The 13,780-nt window shown below is 37.5% G+C and overlaps 1 protein-coding gene across 1 annotated transcript in view; it reads left to right on the forward strand.

The window, feature by feature from the left end:
* Positions 1 to 2,486: 2,486 nt before the first annotated feature.
* Positions 2,487 to 13,780, forward strand: part of OPN3 (opsin 3) — a 56,865-nt gene continuing 45,571 nt past the window's right edge. Inside the window, exon 1 of the mRNA XM_051993514.1 lies at positions 2,487 to 3,072. Within this exon, the coding sequence (XP_051849474.1) occupies positions 2,676 to 3,072 (397 nt within the window). The 5' untranslated portion in view covers positions 2,487 to 2,675. The remainder of the gene's footprint in view (positions 3,073 to 13,780) is intronic.

The following is a 13,780-nucleotide window of genomic DNA, read 5'->3' on the forward strand; positions in this document are numbered from 1 at the left end:
ACATAGAACAAATTGGAAGTAATTAAAGAGATAAGACACTAGAATTTAAAGGGAATGGAGAATTTCAATAAAGGAAAGGATTTTTAGTTGGGATTTAAAGGAGGCTGGGGAGACATACAGAAGATTTAAGAAAGCTAGAGAAGTTAGGCTGTCCAAGTGGAAGGGGTTCCAGACATGAGAGACAACCAGAGAAAATGTCTGAAATCCTGAGTCCTAGTTAGGCTAAGCCTGAAGTATAACTAATTGCACAAAAGCAAAGATCATCAGAAACTCTGGGCTCAGATCCTTTTCTGTGGTTGCTCTTAGCTGCAGTTTCTAATCTATAAAATGAAGGGAATTGATTTATTACCTCTAAAGGTATTTCAAGCTATAATCTATGATCCTATGATCTTGTACTTCCTTTCCTACTTCATTTTGGAGATAAAGAAGATGATGTTACTTACCCAGATCAAAGAATGAATTAGTTAATCCAAGTTTCCCCTCTCCTAACTTTTAGCCTATTTATCTGCATTAGGAGACATTCCTTGAATCTTGAAAAAGGTAATATATTAAAAAGGGAGAATAAGAATAAATATTTTTGATATACATATTCAATAAATACAGGAACCCTGTTAAACTAAGAGGCCAAAGTAAAAAAACAAAAAACAAAAAACAACAAAAAAGAAAAGTTGACCATTCAAATTCAACAGCTTCATCCATTTCTCCACTCTAAATTGCTAGTTTGCCCTCCTCCACTCACCACACAATTATTTTGTATCTACATGTCTGTGTACTTGTTGTACCCCATCATTGCTTCCATCTTACACTTCTGAATAAAAGATTCTTGAGGGCAGGAACTTTTTTTTGTTTTTTGCTTTTTCCTTTGTGCTCTCAACATCTAGCATTGTACTTGGTACATCATAGGAGGTTCATAGATGCTTGTTTATAGAGAATAATTCCATAAAGGGCTTTTACAGAAAAGCTAGGAATAAGCAGAGAGCTATGTTCTCTCTCAAATTGTTTGTTGCTGTTGCCATGAAAAAAAGAGAATCCTTCTGAGGGAGATACTGAGGGTGACCCAATATGGCAGTTCCTATAGCTATGCTGCATCAGCTCTATACAGGATACAAACAGTTCCTGCAGAGCATTGTCACAACCTATATTTGTCTCCTACTCTATTTTTTTTTCAAAATTGCTTCTGGGCGAAAAAAGACAGACAGTGACAATATGTGTCCTAAATAAAGTATGTAACTTATTTAACATATATAGGACTGCTTGCCATCTTGGGGGGGGGTGGAGGGAGGGAGGGGAAAAAAACGAAACATAAGCGAGTGCAAGGGATAATGTTGTAAAAAATTACCCTGGCACAGATTCTGTCAATACAAAGTTATTATTAAATAAAATAAAATAAAAAAAATAAAGTATGTAACTACAGTACACCTGGCAGATTTAGGTTGTGGACCCTTGGCACACAGACCAAAAACATTTATCTTATCCTTCTGCTGCATTATAGCCCAGCAATAAGAGATGGCAACTGTAAGTTTAAAGCATTTCAAAAGGAAAGGTTTTCCTTTGGAGTTCAATTAGATGTTTAACCTACCTCAAATATGCTTTTATTTGAGGCAGGGAACTTGGGATCATAAAATATCTAAGCTAGAAGGGCCCTTAGAGGTTGGTGGACTGGTCCAGTCATTTTATTCTAAGTATGAGTAAACAGAAATGAGAAAGCCCTGACCTTATTAGTGATAATATCACAATGGTATTATAACAACACACTTTTTTTTCTTCTTTACTCTTCCTATTTGTAAATGGTAAATTGGTACCACTACTTCCATTTGTTTGTTTGAATAATGGTGGATAGGATAAAAGAAGAAAGCTGGTCACTTAGAGTAGCTGTAAAAGTTCAAGTGAATCTCATTTAAAGGAAAACAGAAGGGCGTGAAAGAAAGAGAGAGAAAGAGAGAGAAGGGGGAGAGACAGAAACAGAGAGACCGAGAGAGAAACAGAGAGACCAAGACAGACAGACACAGAAATACAGAGGTAGAGACAGACACAGAGAAACAGAGTGACAGAGAAACAGTGAGAGCGATAGAGCGACAGAGACAGAGAAAAAGAGGAGAAAAAGAGAGCGAAAGAGAGAGAAAGAGAGAGAGAGAAAGAGAAAGAGTGAGGGAGAGAGGGAGAGAAAGAAAAAGAGTGAGGGAGAGAGAGAGAGAGAGAGAGAGAGAGAGAGAGAGAGAGAGAGAGAGAGAGAGCGCTCTAAAGGTCGGTCACACAGTAGGATGTTTATTTATAACCTTGAGAAAGAGGATGAATTGTGAAGGGGGATGTGCCTGCCACATTTTTAAAGTAAGTCCTTTTATCCCCTGTTTGCGCGCGCACGTACACACACACACACACACACACACACACACACACACACGGATAGGGGATGAATTGGGGGAAGGGAAGGCCTCCTTGAGCCAGATCGAGAGAGAGTGGGTTGACTGCCTCTTCTCCCACTCTCATTGGCGCCTCCCGTGGGAGCGGCTCCGGCTGCCGCTGCTGCTGCTCTTACTAGAGATGGCTCCAGTGCGCTCGGGAGCCGGAGCGGGAGCCGGAGCTGGAGCCACAGCCAGAGCCACAGCCTCTCCCAGGGTGCTGGCAGCTGCTGGAAGCACGGAGCGCTGAGCACTCAGACAGCCCGCTTCCTAGCCATGTACTCCGGCAACAGTAGCGATGACGCCGGTGGCGGCTACTGGGGCAGTGGCAGTACAGGCGGAGCCGGCGGCACCGGGGTTGCAGGGGAGCTCGGGCCGGAGGGGAGCCCTCGTCCAGCGCCCCTTTTCAGTCCCGGGACTTACGAGCTGCTAGCGCTGCTCATCGCCACCATCGGGCTGCTGGGCTTGTGCAACAATTTGCTGGTGCTCGTCCTTTACTATAAGTTCCAGAGGTTGCGCACCCCGACCCATCTCTTCTTGGTGAACATCAGTTTCAGTGACCTGCTTGTGTCCCTCTTTGGAGTCACCTTTACCTTCGTGTCCTGCCTCAGGAGCGGCTGGGTGTGGGACACAGTGGGCTGCGCATGGGACGGGTTTAGCAACAGCCTCTTTGGTGAGTTGGGATGGAAGGAGAAAACACTCCTCTTTTCCATTGCAAACTTCCCTTCCCTCCCTTTGGACCATTTTCTTGTCTCTTACCTGTCAAACCATCCGCTTGTATCCCGTCACTTAGCCACACATCATGCCCTCACAGAGTCACTCATCCTCTCATTTTCCTTCCCATCCGACCTCAGGCCTCACGACTACAAACAGCTTGCCCTCATTTCACTCAGTCTCTTCACTTCCCAACCTTCAGCCGACCGTGACCTCATTCATATTTCTCCCTGGTATGGCCCTAATCCTCAGCAGCAATATTTCATTCATTTCCAACTCCCTGCCTCTCTGGCTCTTATCTGTAAACTTCTCTTAATAATCCTTGTCGGATCATCAATTCATTTCTTTGCTTTCATAGTCCCCATAGTTCTCCAATCTATCTGAGGGATCCAGTTTTCCATCTTAAAAAAAAAAAAAGAAATGGGGAAGAATGCAAATGTGTAAGATTTTGATTTTTGCCTACAAAAGATGGAGTGAGGGCATGAACCCATATGATGACTTCCCCAGAGTTAGAGGTGAAATACTGAAATAATAGATGATGGATTCATATTGCTTTAAAAAATATATATAAAATGTTCAATTGGTTCTTTAGGAATAAGACTCTTACATATAGATCTTTTATTGCCAACTGTATTGTAGGCTATGCTTATTCTATTTTATTCTATGTTGGTCTCATATTAAAGTAATTAGGTGAATAGGTCAGAAGATCCCAATGCAGATATGCAGGTAACTGTCCTGTATTAAAACAGTGGACTTCTTTGGAGACCTTGAATGTCAATGGAACATTTCCTTATATACCTAAATCTTAAAGAGGAAAAAAAAATCCTATAGAGATTTTACATTTTAATGAAGGTATCATTTCACTAAGGCTGGGGAAGGAATTTCATTTTTGTGTAAGAAAAATGTAAATAAGCATTTCCAGGTTTCATAGTCCATTTTCTACCTTAGCAGCTAGGTATTAATATTCTAAAGTAGTGTTGATAATTCACTACTACTTTTATCCTTGCAGGATGTAGAGTACCAATGAATATAATAATGAAAAACTACTATTTTCTTATATATAGCATCCAAAGCTCAGAGTATACAGTAATTCTAGTATTTAACCACTAACTTTTATATTTAAAGCTAAAGAAATATTTTCGAAGTCATAAAATTAGTCAGAGATTTACTTTAGTCATATGATTGTAATATCATAGATGGATATTGTATTTTAAATAAATACTAAACAATTTAACTTATACAAATAATTGAAACTTGAGAGTTCGGTAGGATGTAGAAAGAGTCCCATATGCCTGTCATTCTCTTTTCATTAGAGTAATTGAAAATAATTGTCTGGCTGTCTTTGGACTTTTAGGGAATAGTAGTATAGTTTCCCACTCAGGGTACCAAGAGTAAAGAGTATCAAAATGGGTGCCTCAAAGCCACCACCATTTTAGATGCCATGGAAGTTTCATATCCATTTCTATTCCATTTCTGGTTCATTTCTAACCTCAACTTTGTGGTTGTAATTAAGTGAGCAAGGAGCTATTATTGGAGGGTTTTATCAAGCACCATCACCTATCCCTCTTCACATTTTCCCTAAGGCAGCTTTGTGGCATTCTGGGGTTGGAATCAAGAAAACCTGTGCTCAGATGTGACTTCAGATTCTTGCTAGCTGTGTGACCTTGGGCAAGTCACTTAACAACCTCTATTTGCTTCAGTTTCCTCACCTGCAAAATGGGCATAATAATAACACTCTAACTCCAAGGATTGTTGTGAAGATCAAATGAGATAAAAATTATAAAATACTTAACACAATGCCTAAAATATAAGTTCTATATAAATATTAGTTATGATAGTCTTTATTATCATTATTATTAATTTCTCCTAGCAGTCACAAATTTTTTCCTTTCCTCCTTCAACCTTCTTCCAGTTGACTACCCTTGGGTTAGAACCAGATATAATGAAAACACAGGGCATAATTTTACCTTCAGTCTATCCTGCTTTTAAGAGCATTTGGGTCAAACTTTTGACTGCTTACTTTAGCCTAACTTTAATTGGGACAAAGGTGAGGGAGAAGAAGGAAACTGAGGCAGGAAAGCAAAGAACTTAGCTAAGTCTTTCAGACAAGTCACTGGTGGTGGTGGAACTAAAAGAATTCTTGGCAATAGGTATATATTTCTGTCTTTGGGACAAAAACAAGCCTTTGTTTGCAGAATGGGGAAGGGAGAGGAACTTGGTATTTCTACAGCATTGACAATATAGTAAATCAGTGTCAGAGGTAATGTTAAATTTAGAAGTGGAATTAAGCAACAATGGCAATAATAGCATTTACATTGTGCTTTAATGTTTCTGAAGCATTTTACAGATATGATCTCATTTTGCCCCCCCCCCCCGTGTATTTCTATATATGTATATACAGACATACATATAATATATAATAACATACATATAAATATAAATATGTGCTTATGTGCATGCATACACATAATGTAATATGCACATAAATATGAATATAAACAGATACTATATGGGCATTTGTGTGTGTGTGTGTTCTAATTTAAGGTTTTGACCAGAATTGAGATATTTTGCTTTAGAAACCAAAGTCTTCTGGATTAGAATGAAGCAGCCTTGGCTCAAATTTGTATATTTTTTATTTGTTCATTCATTTATTGATTATATATCTGACAGTTTGAATAATAACCATATACTCATATGTATGCTTGTAGGGTTAGTGTGTTACATTTTTAGCAAGTTTCAAGTACTTCATAACTGAAATTTATTATTATTTTAGGTGATACAATTAAATTGACAGTTTTAACTAAATTGACTAATCAATTTTTTCCCAACAGCCAATCAATTCAGTACAAATACTAGTTGAAATGATGGACTGAATTGGTTAACTCTTGTCTGAATGCATGTAGAAATTCCTTGTTTTTGCCTATTTCAGTCAGGAGACCTGGCTACTCTCTGATATCACGCTTTTATTGTAATATAGTAGACAAAAAAGGAACTCCTGTCTATGTCTGATGTCCTTAGGACAAGACCCATGTACAGATGTGAGAAGCAATTGTTACAGCAATCATCAAAGCCAGTCAGGAAGGCAGCAGCTGTTGCTAGTAGCCCTGATGAGAGCACTTACCTCTTTCTTCCTCTCTGAAGCTGCCTTTAGCCTGTTTGTAAATGCAGAACTAGTCAGATTTCTGGCCGATTGCTCCTAAAATTGCCCCACATATGGCACAGCTGACTTTGTTGCCAGGAGGTAGAGTAAGAGAACCGAGTCTTTTGTTTGAAGGAGCAGCTTGGCCCTAGGAGGTCCTTTTGTGTGTCTGTGTTTGGTTTATGTTCTATTGTGTTTTGGGTGATCCTGGTTAGAATCTGAGCAGTGGGCTGTAATGTACACTTCTGAAGGTCTTCAGACACAGAAGACACCAAAGAGCTGTGAAGTGATGACATTGAATCACAAAGTCAGTGATAATTATATCCTTGACAATGCCTTCTGAAACCTTCCCTATTATCTTGAACACGTCTATGTTAAAGGTCAAAGAATAATGATTGCTAGAAAGTATGCCCTAGTGAATCCTACATGCTCTGACAAATTTATAGCTTTTTGTTGCAAAATATTTGCAAATACTAGTTGTTCAAATGAGAAATCTTTTTTCTCATGGGGTATCTTTTTTTTTTTTAATAGCTTTTTATTTATATGCATGGGTAACTTTACAGCATTGACAATTGCCAAACCTTTTGTTCCAATTTTTCTCCTCTTTCCCCCCACCCCCTCCCCTAGATGGCAGGATGACCAGTAGATGTTAAATATATTAAAGTATGAATTAAATACACAATAAGTATACATGACCAAACCGTTATTTTGCTGTACAAAAAGAATCAGACTCTGAAATATTGTACAATTAGACTGTGAAGGAAATCCAAAATGCAGGCAGGCAAAAATATAGGTATTGGAAATTCAATGTAATGGTTCTTAGTCATCTCCCAGAGTTCTTTCGCTGGGCATAGCTGGTTCAGTTCATTACTGCTCCATCGGAACTGATTTGGTTCATCTTATTGCTGAAGATGGCCACGTCCATCAGAATTGATCATCCTATAGTATTGTTGTTGCTGTGTATAATGATCTCCTGGTTCTGCTCATTTCACTCAGCATCAGTTCGTGTAAGTCTCTCCAGGCCTTTCTGAAATCATCCTGATGGTCATTTCCTATCGAACAATAATATTCCATAATATTCATATACCACAATTTATTCAGCCATTCTCCAATTGATGAGCATCCACTCAGTTTCCAGTTTCTGGCCACTACAAAGAGGGCTGCCACAAACATTTGTGCACATATAGGTCTAGGGGTGTCTTTTTTATAATGGTTGGTAAAGTCAGAATTGTCCAAATGAAGCAACACATACATGATTCTCATAAAGCTGGGAAAGATCATGAGAAATATTTTGGTCCACTCTCCTGCTTTGAGGAAAGGTCAGACTCAAAGCATACCAACCTAAAAACCCTCTTTTCAAATATTCAATATTCAGAAATGATACTACACCTTCTTTCATAAAGCAAGATGGATGTTGAATGTGTGTATCTATATTTCTATGGTTATATATATAGATACATTAGGGAACTATAACTTAATGTGAGAACTGTCTTCACTAATGCAGACCTTTTTAATGACTTAGTATTCTTCATGTGATAATGTGGAAGAAAAATTCATCATCCTGCAAATAATTACTCCAAAGCTAGGTAACATGGTCCTTGAACAATAGAAATGTAGTCTATTACCTGAATTCAACATCTTTATAGATTGGTGGGGGGTTTTGTTTTTTCATCAGGTGGTTTTTTTTTTTAGTTCAAATATTTAAATACAAGAAAGGAAGAAGTTGTATTGCAACTTAGAGTATGCTAAATTGTTGCTTGTTTAATTTGATTTATACATTTAATCTGATTTATGCACTAATGTTATTTTTTAATAAAAAGTTAATGACTTTTTTGTTGTCTTCTAACATAATTTTAACAGTCTTCCCTTTGTCAATTGATTTTTAGTGATGACCAACTCTTTGTGACCGCATCTGAGGTTTTCTTGGCAAAGATACTTTATCCCATTCATTGTGAAGATGAGCAAATGGTTTAAATGACTTGCCTAGGGTCACACAGTAAGTGTCTGAGACCAGATTTGATATCAGAAAGTTGAATCTTGCTGATTCTAAGCCCAGTGCTCTATCCAGTGTGCTGCTTAGTCTTCCTTATTTTCTAACAATTAGAAGAATTGTGAAAACAGTCATAGTGATTGGTTTTTAGCAAAAGTCTGCATCTAACAAGCAAATCATGTCCCAACACACTACAAACTGCTGTTGCATGAAATTACTTTTCTCTTACACGTATAATTGTTTTCAATTGCATTCATTCTTGAATTTTCTTCCTGAGAGGAGTTTCAGTTGCTAACGCATAGATGATACATTATTACATTTACTATAATGATGAAACACAGAAATGAAAAACAGTCCAGTTTTTGTATTCTCTAATGTGATTAGAGGTATTCTATCATGTTTTGTGCTACTGACCCACAAAAATAAAATCATATTATGAAAGGGTAATGGTTCATAAGCTAGACACCATGGCTCAGATAATGCTAGGATTAGATTTAATATCTGAAGGGTGGGTTTTATTACAATAGGCCTTCCCCTCAACCAGTATAAAAGTACCTGTATATTTCCATAGTCATGGCAGTACCATACTTTCTGATGCTGAGAAAGAACAGATTAAAGCACACCTCAAGAGAAACTATGGATTCATACCAAAATAATAGAATCTTGAATTGTTTTTTGGACTCTACAGTAAACCTTCTATTGTCATTGTTTAGTTAATTAGTCATGTTTGACTCTTCATGTCTCCTTTTGGAGTTTTCTTGGCAAAGATACTGGAGTAGTTTGCCATTTCCTTCTCCAACTCATTTTACAAAGGAGGAAACTGAGGCAAAAAGAGCACTTGCCCATGATCATTAGCCAATGTGTGAGGCCAGATTTGAACTCAGGAAGATGAGTCTTCTTGACTCCAGGCTTGGCATTCTATTCAATGTACCATATAGCTGCCTTTATATTCTAATATGAAGAGATAATACATATAGGGGATTAAGAGTTAGAAAAGTGAATTTAAATTTAGGTTCTCTTCCACTCCAATATTAACACTCTTGTCTACTACACCATCTAGTTGCCATGAAGTAGAGCAGTCCCATAATCTATTGGTTCCCCAGTTCCAGTTATGCATAACAACTATGGGCTTGCCCGTAATAACTCTTCCTTATTGCTGACCACCAAAGCTAATTTCCTCTATTTCTTTCTCCCATTCCTCCAGTTTTCTTCAGGATCTTGTTCCATCCATTTAATGCATGAATCTTCAATGTTTCCCTTATTGTAATATTTGATCCATTGACCTATCTCTGTCTTTTCAGTTCATCTTCATGATGTACTTCATGTGTGTGTGTGTGTGTGTGTGTGTGTATATTCCCCCCCACACTTTATCTCCAGGACTACTGAGTCTTACTGAAGAAAGTCTTAAATTAAATTGCTTTTATTCACATAAGTCAATGATATATAACCTCAGCTGGGCCTAGGTTGCTTCCCTGACAGTCTTTTTTACAGTATCTATAACTATTCCTTCTCTCATTTACCACTGTAACTGTATCAATTTTTTTTTCTCCTCTTGCTGCACAGGTCTACTTATAGTTGATTAGATAATCTGCTACTTTACTGCCTAGATCAAGAATATCCATTGTGAATTATCTTCAGTTCTTTGTTCCTCAAACTTTTTCAGCATCATTGCTCTTCCTTTTCTCCAGATACTGAAGAAGAAATATACCAACTTACTCCCTAAGTCTAATTTTTCAAATTACTCTTTCCTTCCAATCCTTCAGCTTTCTTCAGAACCTTGTTCCACCCTTTTCATGTGTGCTTCTTCAATGTTTCCCTCACCATCAAAATCTTCCCATCTCCCTGCAAACTTGGTCTTATCTCTTCGGTTTTAAAACAAACTTTTTCTTGTCCTTTCTTTTTATCTATCTAGTATCCATTTATTAACACTGACCTCTATCTTATTTTTTTTAACCATTAAATTACTCCCAAGACTCTAAAGCCAAATGCAAATGTTACCTCTTCTAGGGAGTCCTCAATCATGCCTTCAGTTGGGGATGACTTTCCCCACTCAGACCTCATATGCCACTTTGTTTTGTAACTTCTGAATGTGCACATAGCACCTTGTAGATGATAGCTTTCTAGGTTGGTCTTTTGGTGTTTTGTCCCCCTATTAGACTACAAATCCACCAAAATTATACTGTAATGCCTCAGTGTGACATATAAGTCCCCCAAAGTCTTACAAGCCATGTCAGCAAAACTCAAATCCTGACAGATATTTCCAACCTGGAAAGATTTCTAAGTAAAGGCCTTCTGATAGGCTATAGGACCAACCAACTAAATTCAGAGAGACATCACCAGTCTGCTACAGTCATACTTTTTTTGGTCATAGAAACTCTTAAGGATTATCTACCAAGGCATAGATAGAGGAATCACAATCTGTTTTGGTGACAGGAATATCCAGACTAATGATATTATAGATCCTTTAAATATTAATGAAATTAGGGGCAGCTAGATGCCCCTAGCACCTTGGATAGAGTACCAACCCAGATGTCAGAAGCACCTGAGTTCAAATCCAGTCTCAGACATTTAACTCTTATTAGCCTTATTTGCTGCGTGACTCTGCACAAGTCATTTAAACTCAACTGCCTAACCCTGCCCCCCCAAAAAATATTGAGAAAGCTATCTGGGTTGATATTTTCTCACTCCTAGGCTGTCAATTATTTAAAGACTAGATAAATTTCTTACATAAACTTTGAATCTCTCTCCAGCATCTGGCACAGTGCTCTGTGTGATAATGTGGTCTTTTATACTTCACACTTTGCCCTCTGATCCTATAGAAGCCCCAGTCAGGAAGATTTGAGTTCAAATGTAGCCTGATACATTTATTAGCTCTATAACCCTGAGCAAAATTACTTAAACTCTGCCTGCCTTAGTTTCCTCAGCTGTAAAACAGGGACAATAATAGCACTTAGCTCCTATGGTTAATGTAAGAGTTAAATGAGGTAATTACCCAGAAACTATGTCTCTCAGAATTTGAGTTTCTGTGACCAAAAAAAAAAAAAAAGTATGACTGCAGCAGAGTGGTGATGTTTCTCTGAATTTAGATTGGTTGGTCCTATGGGCTATCACTGAACCTTTACCTAGAAGTCTTTCCAGGTTGGAAAGATCTGTCAGGACTTAAGTTTTGCTGACACAGCTTGTAAATATAGCTAGCACATAATTAATAATATGATAATCATTGGCTTTCTCTCATAAACCAAAGAGGAACTTGGTGGACTGCAGAGAGTTCAATACCCTTAGAAGACAGGGTGTTCTTGACAGGCAGAAATCAACTCTGATTGATAATTAATGAAAAACTGAATATGATAGTAAGAGATGGGTTTATTCTAATGAGGGGCTGGAGGAATTGACTTTGATTATGTCACTTACTCATCTCTACCCAGACCCTCGATGCCTGGGGCAATCTAGACAAAGCAATCTACCTCCACCCAAGCCCTTATGTTCCAGTTGGATTGGACTTTGACCAAGATTGAGGAAATTGTTAATCCAACCTCATAATCAGCCCTGTCCTTCAGTGGCTCCTTTGATCTAGTAAAGAATAAACAAAATTTAAAGGGGAAAAACTCCTGGATCTCCAGACATTAACTGGTTATTAATGTAAAAGAAAAATGATCATTACTCTCACCTCCCTTCTTTCCTAACCCAATGACAGTGGTCCTACCTTGAATTTTTTTTCCACTACCCTTTGGCAGTTCTGAACTAGACATCTTATAGGAATCTCAGACTCAACATGTCCAAAACAGCATTCATTATCTTTCCCTCTGAACTTTCCCAACTTCTGGACTTTGCTATTTCTATTTCCTCCAGTCATCCTGGTTCACAACTCCTGACTCTGTTCACTCATTCCTGATTAATAACTCAGTCAATTGCCTGAATTTCCATTATCTATCCACACATCTCTCAAATCAATCCCATTCTTTCCACTCACATAACCAATCTCAATACAGGCCCTCTTCATCTCTTTCTTAGACTATTGAAGTAGTAAGATAATTGTTTTTCTTGCCTCGATATCACCCCAGTTCAGTATTTAAAGTTTCTCATGAGCTGGCAACAATCTATTTTTTCAACCTTATTCCACATTAACCCACTTCACAATAAAATGCAACCAACCTGGCTGCTCCTTTTACACAACATTCCAAACTCTGTCTCCATTCATTTGTGCTTAACACAGTGACTGGTACTTAATTGGTGCTTAAAAAATGTTTGTTGATTGATTTGTTGATTGAATTATTTATTGATTGCTTGTTCTCTATACCTGAAATACTCCTTCCTCATTCTGTCTCTTAGAATCTATTTCCTTTTAGGCTTAACTTAAAAGCCATTTTCTAAAAGAAGCTCCTTCTTTTTCTTCCCCCATCCCTCAAATGCATCCAAAATTACTTCAATTTTTTTCATCAATTTTGTATATAACAACTTATATACATTATCTCCCCTAGCTGGATTGCAAGCTCTTTAGGTACAAATATTTTTTCACTTCTTTCTCTGTGTCCCCAGCCTAGCACAATGCTTGGTACATCATAGATGTTTAATAAATCCTACTTCCAAAGCCAGGCCCAACTTGGGCTTCCTTTCTCTCAGTTTCTCATTGGAGAAACCAAGCAGCCTTTTCTTTTCTTGGCCATGGAGTAAAGCCTCACAGTTTCAATTCAACACCATATTCCTTTCAATTGATCAAGAATCATTTAATAAAAATCCTGGGTATTCCTTTTCTTTGGTTTTTGCTATTGTTCAAGATTCCTGTACATACATAGTCTCTACCTTCTCTTTGATTTCTTTCTTCCCTTTATCTTTACTGAGCTTATTTTGAGTCCTTTTTCCTGTATGAAAGCACATTTTCTGCCAAAAGTAGAGTACCCTTTACAACTCTATCTGAGGTATCATCAATCACCAAGTTATCTAGGTGACTCTTAAAACCTATGGTATCATTTGAAGTCATAGTAATACTAAACATGAGTTTTGGGACATAATATTCCATTAACGTACTTTGTACGATTAGTGCTGAACAAAGACCTCCTGACATCCTTGAATTTCACTTTATTGATTTTTCTAATTTATTGTTGATTACCTGATTCATCCAACCCACCTCCTCCCATCTTACATCATTGCACAATAGGTAGTTTTTTGGGGGGAACTTTTGGGAACTGTTTGCTTTTTTTTGTTTCTAGAATTTTAAATGTGCTCTAAAAATGGGGAAAAAACATTTTGTAGTCATTAAAAACTTGTTATCTAGTTGAATAGAAGGGAACTTGTATTATTCTCTTTAGGATGTTCTTTACTGTCCTTGTTAATACCATATTGATAACTGTCATACAATCTGTTATAAAAAATAACATAAAACATGACCTATTTTTCTTAATTCTATGAATTCAATTACATTGTTGCATATTTTAAATTATTTCTTACTCAAAAAGCTTAAGTAGCTTCTCAGTGCCCCTGGAATCAAATATTGTCTTCTGCTTGGCATTTATCTTGTTCCAGTCTATCTTTCTATTCTGA

This window comes from Antechinus flavipes, chromosome 4, assembly GCF_016432865.1.
Source record: "Antechinus flavipes isolate AdamAnt ecotype Samford, QLD, Australia chromosome 4, AdamAnt_v2, whole genome shotgun sequence".
Classification (NCBI taxonomy): domain Eukaryota; kingdom Metazoa; phylum Chordata; class Mammalia; order Dasyuromorphia; family Dasyuridae; genus Antechinus; species Antechinus flavipes.